The sequence below is a fragment of the Lactuca saligna genome, chromosome 1 (assembly GCF_052625555.1).
Source record: "Lactuca saligna cultivar CGN05327 chromosome 1, ASM5262555v1, whole genome shotgun sequence".
Classification (NCBI taxonomy): Eukaryota; Viridiplantae; Streptophyta; class Magnoliopsida; order Asterales; family Asteraceae; genus Lactuca; species Lactuca saligna.
This window is the reverse complement of record NC_136417.1, coordinates 102,044,246-102,061,176: the sequence shown is the minus strand read 5'-3', so window position 1 is coordinate 102,061,176 and position 16,931 is coordinate 102,044,246. Positions and strand designations below refer to the sequence as shown.

General features: G+C 32.9%; 3 protein-coding genes and 1 long non-coding RNA gene across 6 annotated transcripts; 3 read left to right on the top strand and 1 right to left on the bottom strand.

Moving 5' to 3' along the window:
* The first annotated feature begins 2,292 nt into the window (after positions 1 to 2,292).
* Positions 2,293 to 4,218, top strand: LOC145010133 (uncharacterized). The gene is made up of 3 exons (XM_078968717.1): positions 2,293 to 2,689; positions 2,819 to 4,033; positions 4,163 to 4,218. The coding sequence occupies exons 1-3, from the start codon at positions 2,293 to 2,295 to the stop codon at positions 4,216 to 4,218; spliced, it is 1,668 nt and encodes a 555-aa protein (XP_078824843.1).
* A 28-nt stretch (positions 4,219 to 4,246) lies between these two features.
* On the top strand, positions 4,247 to 5,813 carry LOC145010129 (uncharacterized). The gene is made up of 2 exons (XM_078968713.1): positions 4,247 to 4,844; positions 5,005 to 5,813. The coding sequence occupies exons 1-2, from the start codon at positions 4,247 to 4,249 to the stop codon at positions 5,811 to 5,813; spliced, it is 1,407 nt and encodes a 468-aa protein (XP_078824839.1).
* A 1,112-nt stretch (positions 5,814 to 6,925) lies between these two features.
* On the top strand, positions 6,926 to 8,684 carry LOC145042521 (uncharacterized). Of its 3 annotated transcripts, XR_013680683.1 has the most exons (6): positions 6,926 to 7,526; positions 7,755 to 7,921; positions 8,014 to 8,055; positions 8,124 to 8,149; positions 8,231 to 8,309; positions 8,456 to 8,684. It is a non-coding gene; the product is annotated as an uncharacterized LOC145042521 (long non-coding RNA). The 3 variants fall into 3 exon arrangements; XR_013680681.1 differs by having other exon boundaries at positions 7,755 to 8,055; XR_013680682.1 differs by having other exon boundaries at positions 7,741 to 8,055.
* A 914-nt stretch (positions 8,685 to 9,598) lies between these two features.
* Positions 9,599 to 15,045, bottom strand: LOC145042510 (putative disease resistance RPP13-like protein 1). Its single transcript, XM_078990955.1, has 2 exons — positions 11,205 to 15,045; positions 9,599 to 9,887 (listed from the first exon to the last, which is right to left on the bottom strand). The coding sequence occupies exon 1, from the start codon at positions 14,939 to 14,941 to the stop codon at positions 11,246 to 11,248; it is 3,696 nt and encodes a 1,231-aa protein (XP_078847081.1). The 5' UTR covers positions 14,942 to 15,045; the 3' UTR covers positions 9,599 to 9,887; positions 11,205 to 11,245.
* Between the last annotated feature and the right edge of the window lie 1,886 nt (positions 15,046 to 16,931).

The following is a 16,931-nucleotide window of genomic DNA, read 5'->3' as shown; positions in this document are numbered from 1 at the left end:
ATACTTGATTGCTTATACACTTTTTTTTCTCTCTTTTAAATCTGTAAAATAAAAATTCTGTCATCCATAGTTTTTTATATTATCTATTTATCATTATTAGTATTCATATACTATTTAAAAACTTACAACATTATTTAATATTTAACCATTTCTAATAAGATATTATTTCCAATCAAATTAAAAGGAGTTGTCGATCGAAATAAAAGTGTATCCACATCTACATCAACCGCAAATAGGTCAAAACAAACAATGTTACGTACTCCTCCTTCACATTTAAATGTTAGCAGTCCGTTATCTAACATTTCCAACGGTAACTCATTTATTTTTCCATATTTTTTTTATAATATATGTTCTTATTGTATCATATTTGATAATCTACATTTCAATCTTCTTTTCTCAGTCATCGATATTCCCAATAACAGTTTTCAGACACCATTACCAAACATGAAATTGGATTCAAACGGTAACGTACTTGATTGCTTTTAAACTTTTTAAGTTTTTTTAAATATATGTAATAAAATTTATTACATCATCGTCTTTTTATATCATCTCTTTATCAATATTCATATTCATATAATATTAAAATAATTATTAAACAATTTTACATTTCTGATAACCATTTTTTTTATATGAATCCAAAGGAGTTGTACATCGAAATAAAAACACATACCGATCAAAAACAAGTTCAAGTACATCAAAACAAGCAATGTTACAACCTCCTCCATCACATTTAAATGTTAGAACTCCGTTATCTAACATTTCCAACGGTAACTCATTTATTTTACCATTTTAATTTGTAACATATATTATTATTGTATCATATTTAACAATGTATACTTTCAATTTTTTCCGCAGCCATGGATATTTCCAATAATAGTTGTCAATCGCCGTTAACAAATATTAGACAATTCTCTGTATTTTCAAATGGCGACACATCCAACAAATCATCTACAATAACATCAAAATCGTCTTCAGTCCTGTTATCTAATCCAAATAATAAAGCAAAGAAAAAAAGGACAAATTTAACTCCTATTCCAATATTTGGTTTGAGATCCGATCAAGACAAAATCGATGGTCAAAATGAGCAAAACATATACAACGGTATATCAAAAGGTAATTTTGATACAAATATAATATTTATATTTGTTCATTCAATATTTTTCACTTATATAAACTTACAAAATTTAACATCTTTATGTCAACCTTAATTGACAGATTATTTGGATCATGGTGATCAGATTGTTGTATGCCAAACATGTTTTGCAAAATTATGGAAAGATGAATCTATCAAATGTAAAAAAAAAATGAGAATCAAAATTATTCTTTATGTTGTGCTTATGGCAAAGTTGAACTACCAACTTTAAAGAATGCACCTTCAAGTTATGCCCATCTTTTTACATCGGGAGATTCTAAAAGCAAACACTTCATGAAGAACATTCGTTCTTACAATTCTATGTTTTCTTTTACGTCAATGGGTGGAAAGATTGATTCCTCAATCAATAGAGGAAATGCTCCATACATTTTTAGACTTAGCGGTCAAAATTATCATAGTATCGGAAGCCTTTTACCGGAACATGGGTTAAAACCAAAATTCTCTCAGTTGTACATATACGATACTGATAATGAGATCGCGAATAGACGGACATGTTTTGGGTACACTTTTCACAATTATCACATTAATAGATATCTTATTCATCAACATTATATTATTTATTTATCTTATGTTTATATGTTCATGTTACTTGCAGTGGAGATAATCAACGATCTACGTCAAATTCTTCTGTCCTTGATAATGATATTATACAAGATTTGAAGTTGATGTTGGATTCAAATAATGTTTTGGTTCAGTCTTATAGAATGGTTAGGGATTGTTTTCATCAAAACCCTCATGTTGATATCAAGTTGAGACTTATTGGAAGAAGGGACCAAGATGGAAGGATATACAACCTACCATCTGCTTCTGAGGTTGCCGCTTTAATTGTTGGAGATATTGGTGATTCAATTGATAATAGAGATATTGTTGTTCAAACGTCATCAGGTTCTCTACGGCGTATTAGTGAATTACATCCATCATACCTTCCTCTTCAGTATCCACTATTGTTTCCATATGGTGATGATGGTTACATGGTTGACATACCACATCGGGGTATTACACCAACAAGCAACAGCAAGAGGCCCAACTGTACAATGAGAGAGTTTTTTTCTTATAGAATACAAGACAGGGATCAATATTTTTCACTAATTCTTAATTCAAAAAGGTTGTTCCAACAGTTTTTGGTTGATGCTTATACTATGATTGAAAGTGAAAGATTACATTTCATAAGGAGCAAACAACAAGTTCTTAGATGTGAGTCTTATGAAAAGTTACGTACTCAACAGAACCTAGGGAATAAAGATATATCCAATATTGGACAACGTGTAATCTTACCTTCTTCATTCACTGGTGGTGCACGTTATATGATGCAAAACTACCTTGATGCCATGTCCTTATGTAAATGGTTTGGATATCCTGATTTCTTCATAACCTTTACATGTAATCCAAAATGGCCTGAAGTTAAAAGGTTTCTTCATAACACTTCACTAAATCCAGAAGATAGACCTGATATCTTATGTAGGCTATTCAAAATAAAGCTCGATGCTTTGATTAAAGACATACGGGAAAATAAAATTTTCGGCATTGTTCAAGGAGGTAATAAAACTTGTATTTATTTCTAATCGTTTTGTTATAATGATTATTTAGTTTGTTAATATTTTTGGTTATTTGCAAATATATTTCATCCAGTACAAAGATTATCTTATTTATAAAATTAATTTGCAGTGGTCTATACAATTGAATTTCAAAAAAGAGGTTTGCCACATTGTCATATTTGTCTGTTTATGCATGCTAACTCCAAGCGGCCTACTGTTGAATATATTGATCCGATTATTTCTGCTGAGATTCCAAATATCAATGAAGATCCAGAATTGTATTCACTTGTAAGTGAATTCATGATACATGGTCCTTGTGGAGCTGAAAATATGAATTGTCCATGCATGGTTGACAAGCAATGTTCGAAAAAATTTCCAAAGCAATTCTGTGATCATTCTTCGGTTGATGTCAACGGTTATCCCTTATATATGAGAAGAAACAATGGATATTTTGTCGAAAAATCAGGTGTCAAGTTAGACAATAGAAATGTCGTTCCATATAACAAATATCTGTTGAAAAGATATCAGGCACACATTAATGTTGAATGGTGCAATCAGGGATCTTCCATAAAGTATCTGTTTAAATATATAAACAAAGGTCCAGATAGAGCTACAATTGCTGTTGACATCAATGTTGATTCTAATCACGAAAAGGTTGTCGATGAAATAAAAGATTATTATGATTGTAGATATATATCTGCATGTGAAGCATCATGGCGAATATTTAAATACGATGTTCATTACCGATATCCTTCTGTGATGCGACTACCTTTTCATCTTCCTGATCAACAACAAGTCATATATGCCGCAGACGATGATATTGATGATGTTCTTGAACAACCTTCAGTTGCTGCTTCTATGTTCACATCTTGGATGGAATGTAATAAAATTAATAAAGATGCACGAAAACTTACATATGTTGAATTTCCTACAAAGTTTGTTTGGAAACCTGATGATAAATTGTGGAAGCCAAGGAAAATTGGACGTTCAATAGGAAGGATTCACTCTGTTTCACCTAAACTTGGCGAAGTCTACTTCTTACGGATTCTTTTAAATAAAGTGAAAGGTCCAAAATCATTTGAAGAAATTCGCACGGTAAACGGTGAAGAATTTCCTACTTTTCGAGATGCATGCTATGCTTTGGGCCTCTTAGATGATGACAAAGAATACGTTGATGCAATTAAGGAAGCAAGTCATTCAGGAACTGGTTTTTATCTTCGTTTCTTATTTGCTACGATGTTAATGTCTAACAGTTTGGGTAGACCAGAGTTTGTTTGGGAAAATACATGGAAACATTTGTCAGATGGTATTCTTTACAACCAACAGCGTAGATTAAAGTCTCCAGGTATTATAATTTCGTATCATTATATGTAAAAACGGATTATATATATTTTAAATATGCACGGTATAATTTTTTTTACCATTACATTGGTTAATATTATATTTTTTTTGACATATTGTTCATTTTTTACAGGTTTATCACTCAATGAGGATCAAATCAAAAACCTGACTTTGTTCGAGACTTCGTAACAACACGAGTCTTAAACATTATAAACAAATGCCTTACCCTGATTCCGACACAGTTTCTTCTTCAACAAATCGACTTATCATGGAGGAGCTGGAGTATGACATAACGCTTTTAAAGAAAGAGTTTGATAGTATGTTTCATGCATTAACAAACGAGCAACGCAATATTTTTCTTGATATCATGACTACAGTCAATGATAATAAAGGAGGTGTGTTTTTTGTTTATGGATATGGTGGAACAGGCAAAACCTTTCTTTGGAAGACGTTATCTGCAGCAATTAGATGTAATGGTGATATAGTTTTAAATGTTGCTTCAAGTGGTATTGCATCTTTATTATTGTCTGGAGGTAGGACAGCACACTCTCGGTTTATAATTCCGTTGAATCTTACCGAGTATTCTGTTTGTAAGATACCGCCTGATAGTGAACTCGGCAGATTAGTAAGAAAAAGCTCATTGATTATTTGGGATGAAGCACCTATGGTCCACAAACATGCATTTGAAGCTTTAGATCGAGCTTTGAGAGATGTATGTAAGTTTGATAAGTCTACCAACTCAGATATTCCATTTGGAGGGAAAGCGATTGTTTTTGGAGGAGACTTCAGGCAAATTCTACCTGTTGTTCAAGGAGGTAGCAGACAAAATATCGTTAATGCTTCTTTAAGCTCTTCATATATATGGCAACAATGCAAAGTCCATAGATTAACAAAAAAACATGAGACTAACCGTTGGAAAGGATCCATCTGATATTCGAAAAATACAAAATTTTGCAAACTGGCTTTTGGACATAGGAGAAGGAAAAGTTGATGGTTTGAACGATGGTGAAACGATTATTGATGTTCCGGATGATATTCTCATTAGTGATCCACATGATCCTATAGGTTCATTAATTGAGTTTGTATATCCTTCAATCTTGGAAAACTTCAACGGTACGAGTTATTTTCAAGAAAGAGCTATACTAGCTCCAAAAAATGAAGTTGTCCAACAAATCAATGATCGTTTGTTAGCATTGTTTCCCGGAGAAGAAGTAGAATATTTAAGTTCAGATACTCTTTGCCAATCCGAGTTTTTTCATGATCAGTTTGATCCCAATTTATACTCCCCTGATATTTTAAATGGTCTTAAGGTATCAGGTTTGCCAAATCACAAGTTAATTCTAAAAGTCGGTGTTCCAGTTATGTTACTAAGAAACATTGATCAAAAAAATGGATTATGTAACGGCACTAGACTACAAGTGAAATCTCTTGGCAAACGTGTTATTGAGGCAATTATAATATCTGGAACTAATATCGGAAAGCAAACATTTATTCCAAGAATGTCTTTAAGTCCATCTGAAAAAAAAATTCCTTTCAAATTTCAAAGAAGACAATTTCCATTGGCTGTATGTTTTGCAATGACAATTAATAAAAGTCAGGGGCAGTCGTTATCAAAGGTTGGTCTGTATCTCAAGGATCCTGTTTTTTCACATGGACAACTGTATGTTGCCTTATCTAGAGTTCAAAGTAGAGAAGGACTGAAATTGTTAATTTTAGATAAGGATGGTAGACTTACAAACAAAACTTCAAATGTTGTGTATAAGGAAGTTTTTAGGAATTTATAACTGCTTCTTACCCATTAAATTCTAACAATTATGTTTTTTTTTTCTGTTTTTTTGTAACATTTTTTTTAAATAATTTATTCTAAATATATGTATGGTTGTCTATGTGTGTGTATCTGTTTAAAAATTCTGCAATTTCATCATTTTATGACCCCCATTTGCGAAGTTGAGTATTTATTTCCAAAAATGCGAAACTCCAGGGACAATATTTGAAAATTTCTGTTTTCTTCCCCAATTTTACATATTTACTGTGAAATACTTCGCATCTTCATTCTTACACCCTTCGCATCCCTTCGCATTAATCACCTTGGCATTTTAACCTAATTAATCAAATGTGAACCACAAAATTTTCATTCCAGATGCGAACACAGTTTAGTTCTTGAACTCTAAACTTGCGAAATAAAAAATTCATATGTTGAACCCATATGCGAATATTAACCCAATTGACTTCAAATTGATTCACAGATGCAAACACTCGATTGTTTTACTTTCGCAAAATGAGCATCAACAACTCCACAATCGAGTTTTTAAATTCTTGCAAACAACAATTTCACAGTCCTTGACTTTGCGTTTTTCTTCACGAATCATCCCTCAATCATCAATCCAATTGCGAATCAAAACTCATATATTCTTGCTTTATCGATTCATCGACTACACTCATACAAATGCGAACAATACTCAATTTCAAAATCGATTGAAACTTATAGCAAAGCTAAATCCAACTTCGCATTCAAAGCAGTGTTATTGATTGCATTCATGAAATACTAACAAGATAATATATTATAATACAAATATACATATTTTAGGTGGTGAAATCGTAACAGCCTAACAATTTGGTATGCAACTTTATTAAATCAATAAAAAAAGTTATGCAAATTGGAAAAATAAATAAAAATATATCTTTTGTTGTTTTAATTAAGGAAATAAATATTTTATATGAATACTCACCTGGAAAAACGCATATTATAATTGTCTAATATCACTATTCTTCATTTTTTCTAAACTTTCATATCTTTTTTTTGTTACAAATTAAAAACTATAATTATATTTCAATTTATCATCCGTGGATTTCCACGGGTTTAAACCTAGTAGTTGATATATAAAATATGATGTTTCCCCAATTCTTAGACCCTAATTGCTCGCATTTAAAAGCACATCTCATACATCCAGGCCGACAGCGAGTTTGCCAAGATCAGACAATTTTTTCATTGGATCCTTATCCGAATTATGATGAGCAAACTCGAAATCAAAATCAACAGGATGAGAATTAGAGCTCCTTATTGTGTTATCTCTCTTCTCTGAGCTTCTTTTGTTCGAATCTTCTCAACGAGAACGAAGATGAAGATTTTATGGATCATGTGATTGTCGCCTCGAATCAGGAGCCGAAGTAAAGGCTCTTCAAGCAACAAAAGAAATATGAATATTATTAACATGAGTTCCTTGACTTTCTAGACTATACGTTGCCATCGTTAATGCCTGTAAAGCAAGAAGGGAGAGAAACACTGATTTATAACCAGGATCTTTCACATCCATCAATGACTGTGATGCACAGTTGCAATTCACAGAGACTGTCGAACTTCGATAGTTATGATTATCCAAATCAACGGTAATTTTTTTGTGCATCGTCTTTCAGAGCTTTAGATTCAATTAATTCAAATCTCATCAGGCAGAATAGCACTCCAGATGGATATTTCTCCTCTTTAACTGTTGAAACTGGTAAGCCCTTCAACCTCCTTGTTAATTTCATTCTTTTTTTCAACTTGATGTGGATTTATTATCTTAAATAGTTGATATATGTATTGGAAATTGACATTTACTAGGAAATTTTAGTCGACATGTGCGAACATAAACTAGCTCCTAATCTATATTATGTGAAATCATTGTTTCTGGTTAGTTATTTGAGTCATTGAATAACGACATTGCTTCAAAGCATGATTTATGCAGGAGAGGTAGGAATCGAGGGGCTTATGATTCACAATTTGACCAATTACATGATGATATGATGACGATAACTACAATACACAAGGTAATGGGTCTACTGATGATTGGCGGAGGTCAGGATGGTTCAGGCAGATCTGCATAGGGTGGTTCAAACCAGAATACAAGATGATGTATCTGTTTTTATTTTCCTTGTTATATTTTGTATAAAGTGCTTTTATATCTTTGGTTGTTTTCATAACTGAAAACTATTTGTATCATTCAGGCAACAGTTGCATATTATCTGCAGCCTGGATATTATCATGATGTAAGTTTTTTTATAAATATATATTTTTCATTAAAGATACTAAAATTTTAATAAATTTTATGATTTAGGTTTACTTAGGGTGGATGTTTGAAAGGTAATATTATCACTTTTTGTCCTAAAAAAGTCTGTATTTGATATTTAAGAGTCAAATGTTTAACTTTATAAATCCATATAGATATTGCTAAGCATGGAGAAGTTTTTGAACCTGGCTCTTTTCACACTATTGATTAAATTGTAAAACAACTATATGTCAGGTATGTACTAAAATATCCATACATATCTTGCAGCCTGGATATTATCAAAATTACTGTAATATCTCATTTTTGTTTTTAAAGAGCTAAATAATATGCTAGTGAAATTATAAAAAAACTTTGGACATTTTTATTTTTGAATTTGACAGAGAATTGCTAGCGTTGGTTCTATATGAGGTTATTGAAGATAGCATGAAGTTTGGGAATAAATTCAACTGCAATGAAGTTAAAAAAGTTGTTTGTTTATTTTATTTTTATATTTAGTGTCTATGTAGTTCTATATTTAAATTAATTTGGCATTGATGTATAACAATGAATTTTTTATTATTTTTCATGAATTATAATTTAATTAGCTATTTTCTTATATTATCACCAAAAGATTTGTTGATATTAATAGTATAATTCTAAAATCACATTATAATTAAGGACATGAAATATGTGTAATAATTTTTTTTTATTATACTGTGGCGGCTAAAAAAATGCCACTAAAAGAACATAAATTTTAGAAGTGAGTTAGTATTTACCGGCACATAATATATGCCACAAAAAACTTATTTTCTATAGTGACAAACAACAAAGTGTCACTAAAGTTCCAAAATGTTGCAGCATCAAAACCGAAAAGTGCCACTAAAGGGTTTTAGTAGGAGCGTTTCTAGCAGCACTTCTTATTTGTGTTGCGGATTCTCCAAGTGACCTTTAGTGGCATTTTTTGGGGTTTTAGTGACACTTTTTATGTGCCACTAAATGACATATTTTTTGTAGTGAATTAGGGGCATTGTACCTGAAATGGCATTGTAATTAAAAAAATATTTTTTACAAACTTTCATATCTAATCTTAATAATATCATATGCGATGCAAGTTAATTCAAAAAGTTATTATGGTCAAAAAAGTCGTTGTGGTCATAGAGCATCATATTTTTATTTTACTTTTATAATTTGTGTATTACAACCATAAGAATTGTACAATATGGAAAATCTGGGTAAAGGGCATTTTCGCCCTTTTATCTTAAATTTCTTTTTCTTTATTTATGAATTGGGTTTATCTCCATTGCTTAATGAATTAGATCAAACTAATATCTTTTTATGTTTGTGTTTCTCATCTTCATGTATCATCATCGTTTCTTGGAAGGATGAACCAATCTATTTCGTTGTAAACATTTTATAGTCTATAAAGTATATTGCTTTCTCTTGTATTTAACCAAATGGGGGTGGAGGTAGATGTACTTGAAATCAAAATAGGAACTGCATCTGTTTATGGCTAGGGGCATAATTGTCCATTATGTATATGGGAATTGTACTTGAAATGGCATTCTATTTAAAACAAGATTTATTACAAACTTTCAAATCAAATCTTAGTAATATCAGGTAATGCTTTTCGAAATAGTCAATATGCTCATTCAAATGCATGTGTCTATTTCAACCTGTCTGTATAATAAGATAACAGAAATGGTTCCTGTCAACAGTGCAGGGGCAGTTCCGTCAATATCTTTTTTCCCTTTTAAATAATGCCTTTTTTGAAACTCATTGATTCTTTATTTGCCTTCGCTGACGTCATGTAGACAGCCTTGATCGAACGTGCACCTGTAGAAATTGAGCAACTTCCTAAGAATAAACTCATAATTTATAGAAATATGATTTTATAAACAATCTCTATAATTAATCACTAATGACAACGAATAAGTTGTCATGATGTTTACATTGTCCTTAACATACTGATCAATAATTATACTGGGAATAGACACACAAAAAGACAATTAGTCATGCTATACACAGTTTGACCATATTTTTTTACCAAAACAGAAAAAGTATTAATGTCAAATGGATTTATTTCTAACCTAAAAACTGATACAAATTTTAAAGAAATCTGAAGTTATATAAAGGGTTAATATTATAAAAGTCCTAAATTTTTAACCCGTAATTGGAAAAAACCCTAATATTTTTTTTATTATTGCTATGGCCACAACTTTTTCATAGAATTATTACTCTAGCCCACTTAACGAGTTTTATGGTTAACTTGGTTAAATTTTTTGCAAAATCAGTTATAAAATGTTCATATTGGTCCCTGAGGTTTGGAAAAAATTACACCACATTATTTTTTAACTTTATTTTTCGTTTTTGTATACTTTATCTATTTTCGGGTTTTTTATAAATATATATACATTTTTTATTTTCTTTTTTGTATATACTTTATTTATTTTCATTTTTTAACTTTATTTTTCATCAATTTGATTTATTTACCTGTTTACCTTTTGTTTTCTATTTTATAATGTATATATAGAGTATATTAGAATACACAAATAAAATGTCAAAGTTTCTGGAAAAAGTCCAAACTCTAAACAATTTTGTTATGATTTCTAGTAATTCTTTCAACAATGCACAAGGTCACTCGAAGCCAAGATTAACGAAAAGTACAACATGACAACGAAAAGGAATACAATACACAAAGAAGTGGTGCAATGAAGATAAAAATATACAGTTGCAACAAATATACATAGCAAGTTAATGGTAAAGGTTCTACAAAAACCAAAAACCTATTCAGCTACTGCAGTTATAGTTCTCTTATTTTTGTACTAGTTTTGATTGTTAGTTCAGTATAAAAATAATATTATCAACAAACCAAAACAAACAAGTCACAAAATTAATGTTCCTAATACTTTGGGATAGTTATTGAAAAAAAAATACACAGAAATTGAAATCTTACTTTATAAGGAAGATCACATTTATCAAAAAAAAAAAAAAAAAGCTGTGATGTTTATCGTAAGAGATGGGACGTAATACTTTGGGATACAAGCTGTAGAACCCTCTTTCATGTTTGTTAAGAAACAATGATTATAATAACATCATTGAAATGAATAATCTTATGTAAAGACACAGATGATTGGAAAGGAGATGCCGAACCTTTTCTACTACATCACCAAAATTGTCACATTTGATGGGTCTTAAATGGTCTTAAGATCTGTAATCTTCTGGCAATTGAAAATATCAAGTCTTTTAAGGCAGGGGAGGTGTGGTAAGACATCTGAAAATGATTCCACATCCTTAAAACCAACAAGCCTTAGAGAAACAAGAGATGGTGGAAGAAGAAAAGATGATGAGGATGAAGGAGTAGTAGTATTCCCCACATCATCTACCACTGCAAATGAAACCACTCCCGAGTCTTTGCCATATAACCCTAGTTGGACTAGTGAGGTTGGAAAATTCTGGTGGCCCCACTCTGACATGGGCTTATTTAAGCATCCTATCATTAGTACGGTCAAATTAGGAGGCCACACCCCACAGGGGAAGGAGTCATCCATACTTGGACAATCATGTATTATCAGCTCTACCAAAGATGTGAGATTTTGAAAATGCTCATGAGGAAATGACTTTAGATTCTTGCAACCACTGATCTCAAGAGATGTTAGGTGTGACCTGGGGAGAAAACCGAAGTCTTTCTCTGGAGAGATGTTATCACAATCACTAACTATTGATTCGGTAATAGGGGATGGGTGCTCCTGCACTGCTGAGAAGGTCAAAGATGTTAGTGAATCACAATCCCTGATCACTAAATTCTTAACACTTTTTGGACAATTGTAACTCTCCAGTGTCTCACAGTTATAAAATTTCACGGATTTAAGTGATTCCATGCTGATCCCAAAATTATCCTCTTTCTCAGCTGATAAAACCAAGTTTTTACAATCCCATACTTCCAACTTCTGTAAACTCACAAGACACTTGCATGCCTCTGATTCTTGTTCCCACAAGTATCTCAGTTCATCACATTTTTTAATTTCCAGATCTTCAAGTGCCCCAAGATGCATTAAATATTCTCCATGTAGTTGAGTAAGTCCTTTAACATCCCCCATTTTCAATTCAACTAGTGACGAGGACAAACTAACCATGCTTCTTAACACTGCTTTTGAGCAATCTTGTATATATAAAACCCGAAGTGAAGGTATCAATCCAATTGACACTTCACCTAGTTTTGGGCAACATCTTAAAGAGATCTCATGAAGATGAGGAAATGATGTAGGAGTTTCATATCCGTCACCACTATCAATCAACCATCTCTGCCAACTTAGCATATATTCAAATTTCAGAACTTCAAGGGATGGAAATGCAATGCCATGGAAAGAAGCAGTGGATGCAAGTAACTCAAAACCCACGGTCTTCACGTCACTCATCCTTTCAACAATCAATTTTTTAAGAGACCCTAGACATCCAAGTGTTGGTAGATGTGTACTTCTACAACCATGTAATGTAAGCTCTGTTAACTGATCAAACGAGGGATCCCCGACCCAACTGGGAAATCGCATTCCGTTGTTATTGAAAATCTTGAGGAATTTTAACTTAGGATGAGGCCTTAGTTCTTTAAGTACTTCATATTCGATCATCTCATCCCGCGAATCATCAAAGACTTTACGCCATTTCAACTCGAGAGATTCAAGACCCTGCTTTTGATGTAAGTTGGCATCCTTTGCTTGTATTGGATTTATCACTTTGTCTAGACCCATAATGGAAAGTTGGCCCTGAAGATCAGTAAGGCCCTTAAGGTCAGATATTTTGAACCTGTTATCTTCGTCAATAATGACTTTGGTTAGAGTCTGTAGACTTGTCAACCGACTGATCCCTGAGGGCATCTTGTTCAATTTCGGAGTATTACGTACGCCAAGATGTCGTAGGTTTATTAACTTTGCAAAACTTTCTGGCAAGCTAGATAGCTGATAACAGTTATGAAGCAACAAGGTCTGTAGATTATAAAGCTCACTCACTTGTTCCGGCAAACATGTGATTTTAGTACAAGAAAAATTAAGGTACCGTAGATGTTTGAGACTACCAATGGATTCTGGTACCTTTGTGATTATGTGATTACTTGGGTACATGTGATTCAAGCCCATGACACTTAGCACCCTCAGGAATTGTAGTTCAAGAAGAACCTTGTCCAAAAAGCTGTCGTTCTCCAAACCATCTGACATGACTAAGAAAGTTCGCAAGTGTTTAGCTCTTAGTAATTCATTAAGCTTTCTGTATGATCCAGATCTTCGACCTACAAGTGAAAAGTGACGAAACTTATCAAAAGCTTCATCCATATCAGATACATCCACCTGACCATCCAATCTAAAGGAAAACTCTCCTGCAACACTTGTGGCCAAGTCATTTATCAGGTCATGCATTGTATATCCTAACTTGCCATCCGTTGAATGTTGAAAAAAGGACCTTGACTCTAGCTCTTCAAAATACTCATGACCTAAACACTCCATTGACTTGTTTCCTTTTGATTGGGACAAAAATCCTTCTGCCACCCACAATAGGATTAATTTATTCTTGTCAAACACATAGTCCTTGGGAATTAAGGAGCAATATGCGAACAACTGCTTCAAATGTGGAGGGAGATGATAGTAGCTTAGTTTTAGAGCCGGAAGAATCTTATTTCCATCATCTATATCCCATATCTCACTCTTCAACAACTCTTCCCATTTATTGCCATTTCGATTTTCCTTCAAGACCCTACCAAGCGTTTTCAAAGCCAAAGGCAGTCTTCCACATTTGTGAACCATACCTTCACCAAGCAACTTAAGTGTTGGATGCTTGTCAAAGTTTTTTTCTCCTAATGCTTGTTGAGCAAATAATGACAGTGCATCTTCATTTGACAAAACGCCTAGAGGGTAAGTTTGTTGCGAGTCCATCACTGATGCAACTCTGGTACTCCGGGTTGTGACAATAATTCTGCTTCCAGGTGCCCCTACAAGAAGAGGGCTTTGTATGAGTTCCCACTTACTGTCATCTTCATTCCAGACATCATCTAGAACGAGTAGGAACCTCTTCTTTGAAAGTTCTTCTTTGAGGGCCACATGAAGCAGATCTAGATTAGCAAAATCTTTGTTTTGACCTGTTACTGCTTGGAAGATAGCCTTGCTAATGTTAAACACATCGCACTCTTCAGAAACACAAACCCATGCCCTGACTTTAAAGTGATCTTTCACTTTCTCCTGGTTGTATAAGAGTTTGGCAAGAGTGGTTTTGCCTATCCCACCCATTCCAACTATCGACACTATGCTCACATTCTGGTTACATCCTTCATTTCCCAACAATTTCCCCATCAAGGCCTCTTTATCCCCTTCCCGACCCATGATTTTGGACTCATCAACCAGTGAAGTTTGCTCCAACTGCCTCTCTCTTATATTTGACCATTCAACATTCACATTCAAACCCAAATCATTTTTCTGGTCAACAAGATCACGCAATTTGGCAGTGATCTCATCTAGCTTAGAACTCATCTTCCGACCATACATGAAGTTGCGAGGATTGAAATTTGTACAACAATTTGCGACGAGCTTCAATACCTTACTACTACTGGAGCTGGCTTGAGCTTCTTGATTCAACTTGCGTCGCAGAGCTTCGGTGGCCAAATCGTCGAGTACATCGTCAATGTCGTAAGCCAAATGCTGGAGATCGTTCACCCACAGTTGAACAGCTCTCTCTTTAATCTGCTTCTGGGTTGCATCAGCAAGCACGGCTTGGATCATGGGCAAGTTTTTCTTCCATTTGTTCAGCTGAGAATCTATCCCTTCTGAACGAGCGAGCTTCATCAAGTCACCAGAGATCAGCTTCTCACACAGCACGGTGATGACAGCGCTAACAACTATTTCAGCCATTGGAATTTGGAGGAACGAAAGATTCGTTTGATTGAGGGCTTTGGTTTGAAGAGATGAGAATTTGCAGATAAGAAGAAAAAGGTACGTAGACTGAGAATTGTGTTAGTGCTGGAACTCACTTAAGCATCCACTACAGTAGGTCCATGGATATAGACCATGGGAGATTATTTTTAATCCTCGTTTTTTTTTTATAATTATTATTTTGTAAAAGTTCCTTTTAACTTTAGTTTTTCAAAGAGAAAAAATAAAAGTTGTTTTTAAAATTGTTTTTTTTTTTTTTTTACTTTTTTAATGTAATTTATCTTTTAAATGGATAAAAGTTACAAAAACATAAAATTTCTTGATTTTTAAAAAATAACATAATTTTTTTTTTGACAAAAATTATTTTTAAAACGAACTTTTCTACTTGCCAAACATTTTTTTTGAATTTTTTTAGTTTTTGAAAAAATCATAAACCAAAAAATCATTGCAAACAAATGCACCAATTATATATATATATATATATATATATATATATATATATATATATATATATATATATATATATATATATATATATTCATATTAGTCCTTTTGATTATATAAAACTAACACTTTATACATTTTTTTGTAATTTGTTATAAGTACATAATAAAAGTTGAATATTTTTAATAAATTATACTACTAGAAAGAGCCGCTTCATACAGTAAATATAGACCAATGTTCAATATATTTGGAAAAATATCATTTTTAATATTATAAAAAAACATTGAATACATAGTGTCGAAACATATAAAAAATAAAAAAATATTTATTTTTATATTATAATTTGATACGAACTTATATCTTTAAACAATTCTATAATTATAAGAGGCTTATTTATAAATCTTTAAACTATAGACTACTAGGCAAATCATATAGTCGTGCTATCTAATGTCATTATGAATTATGTAAGACGACGATATATAGTTGGGTAGTTTGCTAATAAGGTTGATGATATGCATTAGCAATATTGAATCCAAAAAAAAAGCTCCTATCTAAGCCCCAAATGTTGGTCCATTTATAAGAAATGATGTCTATGGATTTAGTTATTGTATTGTTTTCACACACGACCAAGCTTAACCAGATTGACTCAACTTGGACCCTGTAAATATCACCCATCACCCAAATAATGAAAATATTTCAATTAATGTTTAAAGGGTTTTTCTTGCCACAAATGTTTAATCCTAGGTAAATGTAATGTTGAGGTATAAAGTCTTGTCAAACATGGAGCACTTAGAATCAAGTGGAGCACTTGGATGAAGCATTTTGAGTTCATTTGGAGCACTTAGAACTTACTGGAGTACTTGATGTTTATAGAGCATGTAACAAAGGAACGAGATCATCTAAGATTGCTTTGGATCATCTGACAAAGAAACGGATCAAGTAACGAAGGAATGGATCTTCCAAAACGAGGTTTGGAGCAACTTGGAGTGGCTTGGAGCAACTTGGAGCACTTGGATCAACATGGAGCACTTGGAGCACTTAGAGCAACATGGAGCACTTGGAGCAACATGGAGCATCATGTTGTACCATGTAGAAGGAAGTTGTGCCATCCTTAGGGATGTTGCGCCATCATGCTTGAAGTTGTACCAATGTGAAGTTGAGCCAAGGAGATGTTGAGCTATGAAGATGATCTTGCTCCATCATGAAGGGAAGTTATGCCACGGAGGAGATGTTGCGTCATCATCGACCCTCTTTGTACATGATGATCCATCTTGATTTATTTGTTGTGTGACAACCGTCAAGTTTCGGTCAAGTCGAAGTCAACCGAAGTCAACAAGTCAAACCTTTCGACTCATTTTGCACGTGGGTACTAGAGTTTATGTTAGGTAAATACTAAACAACTCGCTATTCTAATGAGAGATCATAAATCAAAAAGTGCGAACATCTAGATCTCCTTAACCTAAAGCTGTGGTACGTGGTAAGCCAAACCGATAAAACAATGTTGCATACTCATCGGGAGTGTGTA

Excerpts from the sequence above, each read along its gene's own strand:
- LOC145042510 (XM_078990955.1), bottom strand. The coding sequence starts at position 14,941 with ATGGCTGAAATAGTTGTTAGCGCTGTCATCACCGTGCTGTGTGAGAAG.
- LOC145010129 (XM_078968713.1), top strand. The coding sequence starts at position 4,247 with ATGCCTTACCCTGATTCCGACACAGTTTCTTCTTCAACAAATCGACTT. Across the intron at positions 4,845-5,004 it reads TCTACCTGTTGTTCAAGGAG|GAGAAGGAAAAGTTGATGGT; the intron begins GTAGCAGACAAA and ends TTTTGGACATAG.
- LOC145010133 (XM_078968717.1), top strand. The coding sequence starts at position 2,293 with ATGATTGAAAGTGAAAGATTACATTTCATAAGGAGCAAACAACAAGTT. Across the intron at positions 2,690-2,818 it reads TTTCGGCATTGTTCAAGGAG|TGGTCTATACAATTGAATTT; the intron begins GTAATAAAACTT and ends ATTAATTTGCAG. Across the intron at positions 4,034-4,162 it reads GCGTAGATTAAAGTCTCCAG|GTTTATCACTCAATGAGGAT; the intron begins GTATTATAATTT and ends CATTTTTTACAG.